Source organism: Callospermophilus lateralis, chromosome 3 (assembly GCF_048772815.1).
Source record: "Callospermophilus lateralis isolate mCalLat2 chromosome 3, mCalLat2.hap1, whole genome shotgun sequence".
NCBI lineage: Eukaryota > Metazoa > Chordata > Mammalia > Rodentia > Sciuridae > Callospermophilus > Callospermophilus lateralis.
This window is the reverse complement of record NC_135307.1, coordinates 172,995,261-173,013,507: the sequence shown is the minus strand read 5'-3', so window position 1 is coordinate 173,013,507 and position 18,247 is coordinate 172,995,261. Positions and strand designations below refer to the sequence as shown.

Genomic DNA, 18,247 nt, shown 5'->3' with positions numbered 1-18,247 from the left:
GAGAAAGGCTCGTGAATCCATAAGGTAGGAGGAATGGGGAACTAAGATTTTAGGCCTTAAAATACGTTGGAAGAATTTTTTCCTAGTCCCCATAAGCAGCTACTGTAATGAAATAACAGGAGAAAATACAGAGCTGATGGTTTTACTATTGTGCTTAAAAAACTAGGCTTCCTTAGTGAAGCACCTTATAAACTTAGGTGGTTGGAGTACAGTGGAAAGTCCACTTTATACACACACACAAACACACAAAAACTGGCGACTTTTCCCATCAACCAATCCCTGCACTGCTGACACAAAATGAGTTTTATGGCAAAGGATCCTTAATCCCCAGAGACGCTTTGGCTTGTGGTGCTTTTTTAAGGCCTCTCTGCCCTGCCCAGTACCATGGGTCAAACAAGGGGTGTATAAAAACCGGGGCTTTGGGAAGCCTCCATGGTACAGGGCTGCAGGCCCCTCAGATGTGAATGTGAGACACCCACCCAGCGAGACCTTTACACAGGGAACTTAAATCTAACCTTGATAAATAAAACCAAACGTTTATTTACACCAAAGAATTCCAACACTGGATCTTTCACATATGAAGGACAAAGTATTATATATATACACACAGCAAGGGGTGGCAGGGCTGTAACAAGAGTTGATAGTGGCCCACGATTACAGGTCTACCATTTCTGTTTCACTAGAGATAGTGGCTCTGCTCCTGCCTTTTAGATACATTTATAAGACCGAGGAACGGGTCTTCTCATTGGATGGCATGTAAAGGAAGGGAGGGTAGGAGGAAAAGAAGGTAGAAAGCTTAAAATGAAACTCAGCGTGGCCTCACCGCCCATTAGCTCTCAGAGCTGCTATCATGAAACCTACATAGAAAATGTTTCTTTTGAGAAAAGCAGTAAGTTATTCCCAGTAACCAAGTGACTTCAACATGGCCAAGTCAAAGAAAATGAAAAGATTTTTGCCTTCTCCCTCCTACCAGCTATTGAGCACAGCATGTTGGGAGGTGAAAGGGGAAAAGATCAAGGTAGGAAGGAGCCCGGGAGGGAAGGTATCACAATTTTAAACTAAACTAAAACTAAAATTATAAGTGAGCTGGATTTAGGGTTAGGTCAGTAAGACATGATTCATACTAAACAGAAGTTTTTAGGATCTGTCTGCACTTTGTGTAGATTTTCAACATCTCAACATAAGTAAGACACGCTTCCACTAGAGTCGCCAGGATAACCCCACTGAAGCACTTCTGGAGTAAAGTGATGTAAGTGACCAGCAGTACACTGCTCTTAGATTGGGTCCGCCCTGCCTCTCTTCCTTCCTGCCTCCTGAGAAGTTACGTTTTTGTAATCTCTGGAGAAGAGTGTGAGATACAACCCCCCAAAGTGTAGGAAGATGGGGGAAGCAACAGTGGGAATGGGAAGAAATCTCCGCCCAAATGCAGCAGCTGGGATTGAGGCTGGTTTATCTTTGTTCTTTAGTCATGAGGAACTGAATTTGGAAGGGGAGAAAAAAAATCTGTCCATGAAATATTCCACCTGCAGGTAATTTTTCAGGGAATCCCCTGAGTTATGAAAAGTTCGAGTTAAAAACAAAAAAGAAAAAAAAAAGTAAAAGAAAAAAGAAAAAAAAAAAGAAAATCAGCCTATTATAATTTTTTTTTTATGACTGAACTACTATAAATCCACAAGCAACGGTTCAGACACGGTGCTTCTGAAGTATTCACCCCTCCCCGCCAGGCGCAAGCTGCATCAAGGAGAAGGTGGACTTCCCCACCTCTGCTCAGGCATCAGGAGACAGATGGGGCCATTACTGCTGAGCACCAGCGGCAGCTGGAACAGGCATCCCCAGGGGGTTGGCAGCAGCAATCACTGGTGAGCCTGCCAGAGGTCCAAGGGGCGATGGAGTTGGCACTGAAGAAATCCCTGAAAGAAAACAGCTAACAGTGAGTCAGAGATACCAAGCACAGCAACAGTAGTCACTAGTTTTTCCTAGGACTCTTTTCTTTAATGAAGGCTCCCTCCTGGTCAATTTTTACCCATTATCTTGGAATCAGATCTCTAACAGAACATGAAACACTTACTCATTCTTTCCTATAGCCACATGATATCCCACTGAACAGATGCCCCATAACTGATTTAACCAGTTCCCTACTGATAACTGTTTTCAAATAAGTAATCTCGGCTGTACATTATTGTTCACATAGGTAAAATACTTTAAGAGGATAAAAAATAAACGGCAGCTAGTTCTTTAAAAAAAAAAAAATAGAATTGAGACAGGCACAGTGGCACCCATCTATAATCCCAGGTACCTAGAAAACTGAGATCAGAAGTTTGCAATTTGAGGCCAGCCTTAGCAACTTACTGAGACTCTCAGGATAAAAAAAGGGCCGAGGATGTTGATTGGTGGTAAAGTGTTCCTGGGTTCAATTCCCAGCACCAGGGGGAAAAAAAAAAAGAAATGAAATGGCTGGGGGATGTAGCTCAGTGATACAATGCTTACCTCACATGCATGTGGCCCTGGGTATCACTGGTCCCCAGTACAAAGAATATAGCAATCATTTGAGGGTATATGAGTAAATGCCTTATAATCACCAGTGTACCCACTTGGATCTTACCTGAATGCATAATTCTTAGGGTATGGACCTATAGATACTTTTGAATAATTGTACATTTTATTAAAAAATCACAAAACCACAGTTTAATAATAATGGAAAACAATTTTGTATGAATTATACTCCATAGTCAAGAGAGTGTCACTGAAGTAAATTTAAGAATAAATTGCACCTTGAGACCTGATGGGAAAAGCCACATGGGCCGGTCTGTCATCAAGGACATCCCACAGAGAAGATACATAAGAAATCAGGCCACAAAGAAGGCATGAAACTAACAGTAATGGACTTCTACATTTTAAATGGGAATATACCAACAAACTGACCTGACATCATATTGGCGCTGCTGACAGGTGTACTGCCCCCTGGCATGCTAGATGAACCCATTCGAGCCTGGTCCTTTACGACAGTGTCTAGAAAAGAGACAAAAGGTTAGGCTCTGTTTTGTTTGAAGGCTAAACTAACCAGCCTTGGGGGGCCTTATAGTAGCCACCTTCAAACTTTGCATTTTATCTTACTCCATATTATTCCTGGAACTTAAGGTAGCAATTGCCTTCACCATAAATTAGACAAGTAGCTTAAAGCAGAAATACCTTTTCTGTCCAACGGTGACAAAGGTAAACTCTGAAACCAAATGGTAGGAAGATAAGGTAATTACCATAATAATGCTAACTTAAGATGTTAAGTTGGTAGTGATGAAGTTGGGGCTTAACGGAAACAAATACAGTCTAACTTGATCAAGACAACACTCCTCAGGGAATAATCCAACACTGATGTGTCACTGTAGCAGCATTTAATCCAGGAAGCACAATTAGCTATACTCATAAATGTAAATCAAAGTCTACCTATAATATTATAAGCCTTACTGGGTCTCCCCAACAAATGATTACCAGAGAAAGGACAGGTGTAGTACTGTTCATTTCTAATTCAACTATTCCAGACCACCCTCTAAACAGTAAATTTATAGATATGAAACCTCCCCCTAAATTTGCACAATGGTTGCCATCAATGTCCACTTGAAGATACCGAGGCTCAATGTGGGCCAAGTAACTTGCAGGGAGCTAACAGGAGCTAGACTGCAGCTCTTTCCAACGGGACCAAGGGAGCAGAGCTTTCTTCACAGCATACATTCTGCCTCACTTCTCACATTCTGCTGGGAAGTGATGGGAGAGCCTCCACATGCTGTGTGCAGTTAAGACTCACAGAAATAGGGATGTTCCATGGCCTCTCTTGCAGTGAGCCGTGACTGGTGGTCATACCGCAGCAGCTTATCCAAAAAATCCAAGGCCTCAGGGCTGACAAGATGCTGGTTTTCACTATGTACAAAGCGTTCCCATCGCTTACGAGAGTGTCTACAAGGACAAAAGGGGGAATTAGAAATGGTTCACAGGGATACAGAAGCCCAATACTTCATTGCTACATCTTCCTCAGCCAACAGAAAAGAAAGGCAAGATTCAAGATAGCAGTCTTGTACCACTCTACCACAGTAGGGCTGGGGTGGGGTGAGAAGATGACAAAGCTAATTGGAGGCTGAAAGTAGGAGCGTTACAAAAAAGAGAAATCCGAGTCCTCCAATTTTAAGATCCACGAATTCAGGTTATTTTATAGGATGTTGTGAATGTTCCTTGCAGCAATGAGGGCAGGAGGCTGAGCTAAGTAGACCTCTTTCCTGTTCCCACACACATTCCCGACAACTTTGCCACTTGGCAAGTAGAAGCCCTTGCATTAGGAAAGTCCACAAATTTCTGTTAAAACCTAAATCAAGAGAGATTCTGATTTGTGCCTCAACTGTACCCTTATTCTAAAACCCGTTTCATTAATTTCATAGGAATTCTCTTATTATAATCCTCTAATTAAAATCTTCTAAGTGAATGTGAGAAATAGTCATTCAACCCAATGCTTTACGGCCTGTTCAATGCAGCATCCTGCAGCACCAGAACATGGGCACTCTAGCATTGCTGGCAAAAACAACAGAACTATTTCAAGAATCCAAAGCGTCAGCTCAAACCTAAGCAATTATGTCAGAGATGCACAGATTTTATGGACTTACCTGCCCAAGATATCATTGAAACGTGGATCTAATTCAATGTTGTATTTGTCAATATAGTCATATAAATCTTCTGTCCCCAGAACCTTGGCTATCCTCACCAACTAGTATTAAAGAAAGACAAAAACCCAAACCACAAGGACATTACACGATTAAATCAACAACCACAACCAAATTAACAGAAAGGCACCATTATGCCTATAGGTATGAATGTTACCTCCTAATAGTTTGTGGTTCAAATTTGTGTGCAGCAGGAATGAATTGACATAAAATTCTCAAATCAACTTAATGTGAAAATGTTAGGAAAAAACTGCCTTTTAACTTTCCCTTTGAAATGTTCCCCTACTGGAACTGTGCCCCTCACCCTGCCAACCCAACTGAAGATATCACTTCTTTTGGGAAGCTGCCCTGGCACATGAAGGCTACTCTCCACCACTGTCTTTGTACCTTGGTACTCTGATAGTTACAGCTCTAATTAATTTCCTTATCTGTTTAATTCTCTTACAAATGTTCTATGAACTACTTGATAAAGACTGAGTCCTGCGTGGCACCTGACAGTTACTGTCTTTGTCAGGTTGTATTCTATCATTCATTAGAAATGAATGCTCAATGGGAACAAGGCAACAGTACCTTCCACAAGGTGCCAGAATCATGCTAGCTCCTCATGAATGAAATGGCCCCTTGATCTTCAAGGGGAAAGTGGAGTTAGTCTAAAAAAACACCATCTCTATTTCTATTGATATGTATCAACTCAATCCATATAAAGAAATGGATCACAGAAATATTACATGTAAACCAACATATAGGAGAGAATATTTCCAACTCTAATGAAAGCCTACAGTAGGAGATTCTATGGTAATGTACACTTTTTAATCTGAATAACAGTTGCATGATTGTTTTAATGTAATTCTTTGAAATATACACATGCTTAATATTCATATGTATATTTCACAATAAAACAAGTACTGCAAACTAAAAAGACGGAAGAGAGAAAAGACTGTCTGATTTCAAAAAGCTAAGTTGGTGGCTACCAAGTATCAACCTGAAGATGAATGTCATGTTGACTGAACAAGCAGTAAATTGAAAACTTTTCTCTATCCTCAGAGATAGAATAGATAGAGGGCTAAGCATTTGTATTTTAGACAAGTCCACTGAGGTTTCTAACGAGGATGCAGGTCTGGTCATCACTACATAAGTTTCTTAATGGGAACAATGTATATCACCTGATCATAATTGTCATGTCCATGGAAAAATGGCTCCTTCCGGAAGATCATACTTGCCAGCATACAACCCAAGCTCCACATATCCAAACTATAATCGTACATCTGCATTAAAACAAAGTAATTGTTATCATATGTGAATGCCCAGGCTTTTGACTTTAAAGCAGAAAATTGTCTATTATTAAAAAAAAAAAAAAAAAGGAAGAAAGAAAAAAAACCATTCCTCTGAGAAAAACCAGAGACATATTATCTTTTCTTTTTATGCATTCATGCAATTTTATAACAATGTGCACATACTACTTTAAATTGCTTTTTTAAAAAACTTACATAAGAAAATCCCTGGTCTATGAAATCCTCTACCCCCACTTTAAACAGCACTGGGGATTGAACTCAGGATCTTGTGTATGTAAGACAAACACTCTAGTACTGGGCTACATCCCCACTCCCAGAGTCTGAAACTCTTCAATGCATCTGATAATAACCTAGGAAGAATGATCGTGAAAAGCACCTCAAAGAATTTTCAGATTTTTAGAACTTGGTAAATTTAGGTATCCCCCCACTACCTTTGTGTGTGTGCGTTTGTGTGTGTGCATCTTTATATTCAGGGTGCAAGTTAGGAGAAGCAAAGGGAACATTTTTAAGTTTACTCTTAAGATTGGTTAAACCTCGCTTATAATTTTCAAAAATTTTGAAATTTCAGACTAGAAAAAATATTTTGGGTATACTTTCCCTTAATTTAGGATCAAATACAGATCTATCGATATACTACCAACATTATGAGAACAAAAGCAACACAAATTATGGGAAATAAAGTGATTCATGTTACATTTCACATAAAAGGGACTGCTATGGATGTACATAAATGGCTTATTCAAAGGCTCAAAGTGATGTAATTTGTAAATTATGTGCAAAATAACATAGGACCAAAATTGTACTAGCCCTTCTCTTCTCACCTGATAGTCTACAAGTAGCTCGGGACCTTTGAAGTATCGGGAAGCAACTCTGACATTATATTCTTGGCCAGGATGGTAAAACTCAGCTAAACCCCAGTCTATTAGCCGTAGCTGAAAGGAAAGAGAGAGAATAAACCATGAGCAACTTTATCTTCCTCTAAGCTATTTCCATTGGACCACTAGAGTATTCTATTAAAAAATATCACCTACATCACTCTTTATTGAAACTGCTTTACTAGCTTTTATAATAACTAAACTTAGCTTGACATTCAGCTTTTCCCACGATCTCGTTTATGAAGACACTCTAATTTTATGTCTCTCTGAATTTCTTTCTTTTTTTGTGTTACTGGGTGGGGATTAAACTCAGGGCCTGGCACATGGTATAGTACTCTATCCCTAAACTTTATCCCCAGCCCATCTCATTGGACTACATTATTGGTATTCAACTTACTAGTGAACATTTTCTTTTGGGATACTTAAGTTAGCTCCTCAATGAAGTCTTTTCTAATCACCCAAGTAGAAGAAATCATTGCCTTTAGTTCCCTGAACCTTAGGTATATTTCTTTAACTCTTTATTGTCTGTTTTCCACCTTTCATTTTAAATATGGACTGTCAACTCCTTGAGTTAGTTAAAACTGTTTTAGTTACCCTCGTAATTTTTAGAATTTAATGCAATAACTGGTACACAGGAGGAAAAAAAACTGAGTAAATACTTGCTGAGTGAATGAAGTTTTAGAAAAGTCACATATATAAATAAAACTTTTACCAAAATGTGTCCTGAAAGTAGAAAAAGACAAGTAGAGACAAGAGATAACCCTATTTGACCATAGGCAAAGCATGACCATACTCTGGTATGAGCAGCACACCTTGAGGGAAAATGACTGACTGCTCTGGAGTAAGTCACTGTATACATCTCAAATCTAAACCTAATTATTCCCTGAAAATCAACTCCATTCAGTTTCCTTCTCAGTAAAAGATGACCTCAAGCCACCTGCCATTCAGACCAATTTTAAGATTCACCTTAGACTTCTGTTTCCCTCAAACATCCTATTTAATGTCAACAAGTCCTGCTGTTGTGCCATATTTTGACCATTACCATTACCTCCTCAATCCATTCTACCACCATCTTGTCGGATTTACTGCATTTGTCCCTTTTCCTAAGTAATATCCCTGCATTTACTCTTGCCTTCTATCATCTACACAGCAACCAGAACATTTCTTATAAAGCTGTTTATTTTAAAACAATTAGAGGTCCACAGGAGGTTGCAAAAATAGTAGCAAATCTGTGTTCCCTTCAATGGGTTTCTCTCAATAGCAACATCACACACACCTAAAGTACAAAAGCAAAAGCAGGAAATTGATACTGGGATAATTCATAAGTCTTAAATGCATTCATGGAGGTGCATGTGTGCACATGTGTGCAGTTCCATACAATTTTAATCACATCACTTTCACCAAAAGATATAGAAGTGTTCCATTACCACAGAGATGTTTCACGTGATGTCAATTTCTAGTAACCTGTGTTCTCAATCTCCTTGGTTCTTTCATTTTTAGAATTAGCATATAACTTTTTGAGATGTGTTTTTTCTCTCAGTATAAAACCTATCCAAGTTACTGCATGTAATCAGAGTTGCTTCCTTTTATGGCTAATAGTATACCATAATAGGATAGGGTAAAGATATATAATACCAGTTTTTTTAACCACTCACCCATGGAAGCATGTTTTTTTTCCTCAATTCTGAGCTATCACAAATAAAGCTACATTTATGTATATTGGTTTTTGTGTGGACCCAAGTTTTTTCTTTGAGATAAATGACACAGTTGGATTATATGGTATGCAGATATTTAGCTTAAGAAAGTGACAAACTACGAACATGCCAAATTTTGTATTTCCAACAGCAAGGTATCAACTTTCTTCACAACCTTGCCAGCTTTTTAAAATTTTAGCTGTTCTAATACATATACAATGAACATTAAAACGCAACTGAGAATATATCAATGTTCTGCTCAGACCTTGAAAAAGCTCTCCATTTTCAGAGACAGGGACTGACAATTACCTCTTAAGATGTGCATAACTTGGTTCTCTTTAGCTCTGATCTCATTTCCCTCTTTTCTCCATTTTATCCCAGTTCTAGCCTTATTGCTGTTCTAACATGCGAGGCTGTGATATTATCATACATACATGTGCATACATATATATATATATGTGTATGTACACACACAAACACACACACACACACACACACACACACACACACACACACAAGCTAGTTTTCTTCCATAGTTCCTTGCTCATGATTTCCATAATACCTATTCCTTAAATAACTAGAATGAGGAGTATCTCTTTTGCTGAAGTATTTGGCCTTTTGTCCTTGGTTCCTGAAGCAGTTTCAGAGCAATACAGATAAGACAATTAATGCTGTGGTACTTTAGGACTTAGAAAGCAAGATTTCTTGCTGCTTTCCTTCTTCCTATACCTTTTTCTCCTCAATGAAGACCAAGAACTGAATTTCTCTTAAGGTGAATCACAGAACTGAAAACCTGTTTGAGCTGGCCACATTGTAAGAGTTCTGAGAAAGACTTGTGGGAACTCCAGTTAAACACTAACCGTAACCCTAACCCTAAGACCACTACTTCAGAAGAGATCCTGTGCCATTTCTGGGAGGAATACTGTACAGAAAGGCCAAGAAGAATCCAAACAGACAGGATTTGATGAGTTTCTCCTCTTAGTCTATTAGCATTAGATCATACTCTTTCTGTCCAATCACTTTGCTATACAGTTGTCCATGTTACAATCACACTTATGCAATAAAGTCTCCATGAAAGTCCAAAAGGTCAGGGTTCAGAGAACCTCTCAACAGCTGAACATGGGGAGGTTCCGAGAGGGTGGTGTGCCTGGAGATGGCATGGAAGCTGCACCCCTTCACACATGCCTTGCCCTGTGCACCTATTATTTCTGTAATATCCTTTATAATAAACCAGTAAATGTGTTTCCCCTAGTTCTGAGAAAGGGGTTGTGGGAAGTCCAAGTTAAAGCCAGTTGGTCAGAAGCAAAATGTTAAACAACCTGGGGCTTGGGATTAGTAGCTAAAAAAGGGAAGAGGGCAATCTTGGAATCTAATGTTATCTTCAGGTCAGAAATGAATCAAATTAGAGAACGTCCAGATGCTGTCTGCAGTAGAATTAATTACTGGCTTACTGTTGGGAACAAATCCCCACGCTTTTGGGGGTTATAGAAGTGATCTCTGTTTGGTGGAAAACAGTTTAAGTAGGTTCTTCCTCTTAATGTTCAGACAGACACATTCTTGCCTCAGGGCTTTTGTGTTTGCCATTTCCTTTACCTGAAACATACCTCCCCTGAGACAGCATGGCAGGGATTCTTCCAGTGTTTACTAAGATGTCACCTTTCCAAAGAAAGCTTCTCTTAACCCTTTTTTGAAACAGCAACACCCTTGGCCATTCAGTACTCCTTAATTTTTGGTCACCTCAAAAAATGTGGCCTTACACTTCCCATGTAAAGCAATAGTAGAGGTGAGGCCTGGGATGCTTATTAACCAAACTAGCATTTTCTAAATATTTCAGCCACTTCACAGCTATGTACTTTTAATTCTCACATTTAACTTAATGGTATACAAGGCAATCATTACATTCATTTCTTTTTCTTTTTAGTATTTATTTTTCAGTTTTCAGTGGATACAACATCTTTTATGTGGTGCTGAGGATCGAACCCAGGGCCCTGCACATGCCAGGTGAGCGCGTTACCGCTTGAGCCACATCTCCAGCCCATTACACTCATTTCACAGGTAAGAAAAAGAAGGCAAATGAGAAAAGGGTTTCTCAGAAACAAATTATTCAATAAAAAACACTAGAAACAAAGTTTCCTGGTCTAGACAAATGTCTTGTCCACTATACTCATCTGTTTCCTTGACAGTATTCCTAAGCATATAAACAATGGTTTAAAAATGGTGATTTAATTAATCTAGTCAGTTACCAAATATTTATCAAAAACAAGCACCTGTAACCATAACAGATACTAGGGATAAAGTGTTGAAGATTCCATCATGCAGATAAATAAAATCTGTTTATCTCTTTACCTTTCTGTGCTCATGATCAATCATGACATTATGGGGCTTCACATCTCTATGCATAATTCCCATGCTGTGACAATAATCCAGGGCCTGTGGGAGGAGCAGATAAAAGTCAGATTTTTTTAAAGTCATTTTTTTTTTTAAATACAGTTCTTTAATTTTTTTTTTCTCCAACTAAATTTTCCTCCTATCCTCTGGAGACACCCCTAGGAATCAGGATTAGGACAGTCACTTCTACAGCTATTTTTCAGAGACTTTTCCCAGGATTCCATAGTCAAGCAAACTCAGGTCTCTGAATTTCAAGTGCTGTTTTTTGTTTTTTATTACCTTTATCTATTTTTATGTGGTGCTGAGGATTGAACCCAGGACCCTGCACGTGCTTGGCAAGCACTCTACAGCTGAGCCACAACCTCAGCCCTCAAGTTCTGTTCTTTACAGAGTTGTTTCAACTACCTTTCTATTCAGAAAGACCCAAAAGTATATACCAGTTGCACCACTTCCAATTTTACCTCTTATCCAAAATCTAGATTATTTCCATAAACATAGGCCTCACAAAAGAAAACCAGCCTATATGTAAACCTTATATCTGAAGAATAATACATGTTTAGCAGCTAAGAGTTTACAATAGAGATTGAGAAACCAAGGCCTATGGACCAAATCTGGATTGTTGTCCATTTTTGTGAACAATATGTTATGGCACAAAGTCACATCTATTTGTTTGCATGACTATTTATTTTTTTTAAAAAAATTTATTCTTAAGTTTTAGGTGGAAACAATATCTTTATTTTACATTTATGTGATGCCGAGGATTGAACCCAGGGCCTCATGCATACAAGGTGAGCACTCTAATACTGAGCCACAACCTCAGCCCCATGACTGCTTTTATGTTCCTAAGAACAGAGCCAAATGGTGTGACAAAGACCCCATTGGCTCATAAATTCTAAATATTTACCATTTAGCCTTTTAATGAATTTTGCAAACCCATGATCTAGGTCATCCAATCCCATCTGAAAAGTTTCCTACCCCAAATTAAGATGAACTGAATAATCTTCGGGGTTCATTAATTTTGATCTTTTAGTCAACTGATATCATTACCCAAGTTCTTTTTTTTTTTTTTTTCTTGGCGGGGGGGGGTGGGGGTGGTATTAGGGATTAAACCCAGGGGCACTTTACCACTGAGTTACATCCCTGGCCCTTTTTGAGCTGAGGGCCTTGTTTAGTTATGGCTGGCTTTGAACTTGTGATCCTCATCCAAGTTCTTGTCCTAACTTAAGGGCAACTTGAATTCCCACAATTCTCAGGACTAGACAAGCATATTTATAACTTTCTGAAGCCTTGCTTGCCATAGGACTCCATTGGCCAATGGACAGATCAAATATCTCCGAAGGCTTGATGTTAACCCTTTTTTATAAAAACCTTAGCCAAGTCTTAGCAACTCTCTCCTCTATAAAATTGATAGAGCAAGATATTTGATGATCCCACTTTGATGATCCCACTTGAGAAATCGAAGTTCACTCTCAATCACCAATCCCTAAACAGAGATTTATATAATCCTGAGGATGATGACCCTCTGAGGCTCAGTTAACGTTTGCTGTTTTACTTGTTGAATCATAAGTGAAATAAAAGTAAAGCAGAAGCTATCACATCAACGGTTTCACCCTCAGCTCTTACAAACATCTCTTTCAAAGGATTCTAAGTTATATTCCCTCTAGACCCTATCCCCACAACCCTTACAAAAGTCTAAAGATTTTAATACCATTAGCTGTTGAAAACTTGAATGTGCAGGGTCCAGTGGTGCACACCTATAATCCCAGTTGCTTAAGAGACTGAGCAAGGAAAGTAAAATTCAAGGCCAGCCTGGGAAACTTGGTGAGATCCTGTCACAAAATAAAAAGGGCTAGGGATGTAGGTCAGCAGTAGAGTGCTTACAAGGCCCCAAATTTAATCCCCAGTACTGAAAAAATACAAATGAACAAACCCACTTATATGTTTTCGAAAACACTTCAAGTTTATTCACTGGCTTTTCTACCATCAGTGGGACTATTTTACAAAGGTAAGACCAATTCAAATTAAAAAGATATTTGACATCCAAGGATCCTTACCTTCAGAATCTCATACATGTAAAATCGAATATCATAGTCTGTTAACGTCTGGTACAATTGCTGTCAAAGACAAATGCAATATTTGAGCCACAAAATAATGCTAAGAAGAAAGCAATTTCTCATTCTCACTCATTGTAATTCAAACTAAGACCTGGTTCCTTTGCCAATATTCTTAGATCTGTCTGTTCATTGCTTTCTGTATCTCCAACAACATTCACTTAAAGAGAATTTGGGTCTTCATCTCTACATGTAAAAGTGAAGAATTACTTACTTAAATATATTGCTGAAGCTAAATCTACTACACTAATACATGTTTACAATTTAATTTGTTTTTCCTTTACCTTCAGACCTCCTTTATAAAAGGACATTTTGGCAAAGACAGAACTTCTTAAGTAGGGAACTAACCCATCTTTGACTTACACAGTTAGCACTACAAATCACTAGTGGGTATACAGATGGCACAATGCCAAACCAGTTAAGCCAATTTAAAAGAACTATTCCTGTCCCAAGCTGAAAATAAATTCTAATAGCTGTATATAATCTTTTCAGTCCCCAAAAGGTTGCAGAATTTTTACATGTACATCTTTAAATGGTTAGTGGTATTCTCTGATGAAGTTTATATTGAAGTTATTGTTCTGATTCTAAAATAGTTCCTCTTCTTTTGTCTCCTTCTCAATAAAATGCACACATTTATTAATAACTAACAGTCTTCATATGACTGGTACAAGGACAGGTCAAATACCCTTACAACTTGTACTATAATACATTTTCTGTTGTACTGGAATTAAGAACTGTGAAACAAATAAGTCTCTGGATGAGCTAGGATTCAGACATTGTTGTAGAGGTAGAATTTGACTACACCCTTCAAGATTTATGGCCCAAGGGGCTGGGGGTGTAGCTCAGTGATAGGGCACTTATCTAGGGATGTGAGGCTCTGGGCTTAATCACCAGTACCACCTGGGGGAAAGGAGATCCGAAAGTTTCTGAGGAATCCCAGTGATGATCAAAACACAGGGGTCATTATAAAAGGGCAAAATATGGAAAGTGGGTATTAATCGTAAAGGATTTTTTTTTCTTCTTAAGTCTTAAACATTTTGCATCATAAGGATGAAAAACTGATTTAAAATCACTAAGAAGCAAGCTCTTTTAACCATCACCCCTAAAAAGGTTTTTCCATGTGGCCTAAAAACCCAACAGCTTAAAATGGTTGGCTATATATTATACCTTGAAGTCTGTGTTGTTTACGTGTTCAAAAACCAAGGCAGGGGTTCGTGACTAGGGGAGAGAAAAAGAAAACACACATTAGTAATAGCCTTGGCAGCTTTTGTGGGCACAAAGTTTGTGGATGCTGTGTGGTGAATTTGGCAGTCCTTGCCTCAGAAGTAAGGAACCCTTTATTGCTACAAGCCCCCCCACTCTGATCGTCACCACACTTAGGTCATTTTTTGGGATGGATTTCAAACAGAAGACATGGAGCTGAAGTCTCACCAGGCTCTAGGCAGCCCGACATTGCGCCCATCGCCCATCGGCATCGGACCTGAGTTTGCAAAATGGATTAACACATTTCAGTTTCCAGTGCTATCAGTCTCTTAGCCTAGAAGAATAAGAAATAGTCTGTGGGTGGAGGTCTCTTTGAAAGAAAGACCTAAGCTAGTTAAATGGTATATCTGATTAAGCACTTATAATGCCAGACTGAATGGTGAAAGGGAGAATAGAAAGAGGCAAGTTGTGCTCCAGTTCCAAGACCACCTCAGCCCCGGGGGGCCTTGCTAACACCTACTATACTCACCACAGGGTCTTTTACAATGTCTGCCAGTGTGATGATGTTGGGACCGCCTCTCAAATTCTCCAAAATCTTTATTTCTCGCTTAATTTTCTTCTTTTTTACTGGCTGAAAGGGTAAACGTATATCAGCAAAAACAATTATTTCAGAGTATTTTAACAGGTAGGATAATACATAAATGGCTTACTTATGAGCTCCGTGAAGGAAGGAAATGTGTCAGACTCGTCTCTGAATCCCCTTCTCCTACCACTGTGCCAGGCACTCTGCAGGTACTTACAAAAGTTGAATTAAAGGGGAAAAGATTTCCACTCCAAAGGCCATAGTTCCACAGAATTAGCATTTAATTTCAATTGACAATCTCAATACGTTGTTTTAAAACCTTACAAACTAGCAGTTTAAATGGCTGGTAATCCTAAGATATACTGTAAAAACACTTCTTGTCCTCTAGGATGAAACACTGATTCTCTTCATTCCTTCCTCTAAGTGTGTGACCCTATGTAAAGAAAACAGGAGCAACAGCAAGGACAGCCAAACTGTTTCTGTGCAGCATAACCTGTGGGTTAGGTGTGGGCTTCATAGTCATGATTGCCATCGGTGCCAGCCCTATCTCCATTCCTGCTGGCTGTGTACCCTTGGGCAAATTTCTTAACTTCTTTAAGACTTTCATTACATGTAAAAAGAGGACCCAGCAAGAATCAAATGAGGTTATCTGAAAAGACCTCAGAACATGGTTGGGCATAACACAGAAAATACAAGTTTAGCCTTATCTGAAGAGTCTAAAACAATGCTGGCTCAAGAAAAATATGAGGGGCTGGGGATGTGGCTCAAGCTGTAGCGCGCTCGACTAGCATGCGTGCGGCCTGGGTTCGATCCTCAGCACCACATACAAACAAAGATGTTGTGTCCGCCGAGAACTAAAAAATAAATATTAAAAAATTCTCTCTCTTTCTCCCTCCTCCACTCTCTTTAAAAAAAAAAAAAAGAAAAATATGATGCAAGCCACATGTGTAATCTTAAAGGTTCAATAGTCACATCAAATTAGTAAAAATAGACATTAATTTAAAAGTATGTTTTATTCAATTTATATTCAAAATCTTATTGCCCCTTGCTTTTTAAATTCTGAGACAGGTGTAGTTGCTTAGGGTGCTGCTAAATTACTGAGGCGGGCCTAGACCCGGGGATCCTCCTCTGTCTCAGTTTCCTAAATTGCTAGGATTACAGGCATATGCCACCACACATGGCCTAAATCAGAATGTTGAGGATGAAACTGGGAATGTATTTTTAGATAGTTCCCAGGTTGATGATCTAGGTCCAGGAACTACAGTACTATAAAACTCTTTTAACCTTAAGTTCTACTTCTGGTACAGCAGGAAGCAAGCAGGTTTTAGAAACAGTCCTAAAAGCCTAGGTTTATAGCTATATGGCTTTGGGAAAAACATCTAAAGGTTTCTCAACTTTATTTTTATTACTGGTGGAAAAGGACTATAATTCCCTCAGAGTTGTTGTGATATGTATGTCCCATTGCAAAGATGACACTTAATAGAAGTAAGTATTTTTTATAGTCACTTTTATATAGTCCACATTCAATTCAACTCAAAGCTTTACCTTGCTCCTATGAGAACTCAGTACATTAGCTGGCTGGCTGGGAAGCAAGGTGATCAGTATTCCATTTTGCTTCACCAGATCGGATCTTTTTGATCTGTGGACCTATCTAGGAGAATTTCTCCCTCCAGAGACAAACCCATCAATCCACCGCCTGTTTTCTACTACATTACTATTTCCCAATAGCTGATTTATGGCAAGACGACAACAACAACAACAACAAAACAACCAACAACTATTGGTCTACAAATCTTTTATTTAATCTGAACTTCTAAAGTTGGTTTAATATGGACCAGGTAGGTGACTTACACCCCAGTTCAATGTGATCACTGTAACTTTTACTGGATAAAACAGGGACAGACTAAAATTTTTCTTAAGAAAAAAAAAAAATTCTGAGTTGAGGAGATCAAAATATGGCCTATGCATGTTAGATAAGCACTCTACATTTGAACTACATCCCAGTCCTAAATATTTTAAATATAGTTTGTGAAGGACATTTATACATCTACCTTTTAAGACTGTGAGGAAATTCAGAAATTATCTTTTCTAGGAAGGTGAGAGCCATTGGTGGTCATGACTGAACAGTGATTTAGAAATTTATTTTTAGCCCAGTTTTCCTAACTATATACTGTATAGTATACTTTCTCTCTCTCTCTCAAATATATATAATAAGTATTATCATCTCCTTAAAAGACATAGTGCCTACCTTGCACTGTGAGGCACTAGGTTCAATCCTCAGCACCACATAAAAATAAATAAGGGTATTGTATAAATTTACAACTAAAAAAATATTTTAAAAAATACATATATAGGGCCTGCAGCTGTAGCTCAGTGGCAGAGTACTTGCCTAGCATGTGTAAGGCACTGGGGTTCAATCCTTAGCACTTCATAAAAATAAATAAAATAAAGGTATACTATCTATCTACAACTACAAAAAGAAACTTTAAAAAAAAAGACAAAAATAAATAAAATAAAGGTATACTATCTATCTACAACTACAAAAAGAAACTTTTAAAAAAAGACATATATATTATATTTCATCCAAAGATTGCTGAAAACACTTTCTTCTGAGCAGCTCATGGAACCTTCTGCAAAATAGACCATATTTTAGGCCACAAAGCAACTCTTTAGCAATTAAAAAAAAAAAAAAAAAAAGACATAAATAACATTCTCTCATTCTATCATATAGTTTCCAGTATGAACACCATCTTACAATAACAAAATTTCAGGCACCAAATAAGTCACCATACACATTTTCATATCAGATCCCTATAAAAAGCCTAAGAAAGGTAGGTAAAACAAAATTATCTCACTTTCACAATTAACTACCATGGTTGACTGCTATTAGAGTTTGGATTAAAGCACAAGTGTTCTGATTTCCAGCCTACTTCTCTTTCTTCATGTGATGTCAGATATAAATATTTAAACACTGGTTCTGAAATGGTAATGAAGAACCCTAGCAAATTCCCAGGGTCACAGTAGAATACTTTAAATTTTGAGGCAAATTCATCAATCACACTTGATATTAGCAAGACAGTAAGTACATTACCAGCCTGAGGTAGTTCGTAGTTTCAACATTTGTTTGCATTGTATGTCTTTTTGAGGACCTATTTTTATGAAGCTGGGTTTTCAGGTTGTTGCTGTGATAAAAGCAAGTACTATGCAAAAAGTCAGTGTAGACCAGGAAATGAGCATGATCCCAATATTTGAGAAGCAGTGAAGTATACACATCTCAATAGCAATCAATTATGGTTACATAAGAATAAAATAATTATTTCTTTAAATGAATGTGTATCAATCTCTTGATGGCCACCAACTTGTTAAATATAATCACTTTATTATTCTAATTAGAATAA

At 38.2% G+C, this 18,247-nt stretch overlaps 1 protein-coding gene across 1 annotated transcript in view; it reads right to left on the bottom strand.

Moving 5' to 3' along the window:
* Positions 1-520: 520 nt before the first annotated feature.
* Positions 521-18,247, bottom strand: part of Csnk2a1 (casein kinase 2 alpha 1) — a 53,824-nt gene continuing 36,097 nt past the window's right edge. The window contains exons 4-13 of the mRNA XM_076851651.2: positions 14,796-14,897; positions 14,231-14,281; positions 13,007-13,066; positions 10,911-10,994; positions 6,817-6,927; positions 5,867-5,968; positions 4,647-4,747; positions 3,800-3,948; positions 2,923-3,009; positions 521-1,910 (exon numbers count right to left, since the gene is read on the bottom strand). Coding sequence (XP_076707766.1) covers positions 1,795-1,910; positions 2,923-3,009; positions 3,800-3,948; positions 4,647-4,747; positions 5,867-5,968; positions 6,817-6,927; positions 10,911-10,994; positions 13,007-13,066; positions 14,231-14,281; positions 14,796-14,897 — 963 coding nt within the window. The 3' untranslated portion in view covers positions 521-1,794. The remainder of the gene's footprint in view (positions 1,911-2,922; positions 3,010-3,799; positions 3,949-4,646; positions 4,748-5,866; positions 5,969-6,816; positions 6,928-10,910; positions 10,995-13,006; positions 13,067-14,230; positions 14,282-14,795; positions 14,898-18,247) is intronic.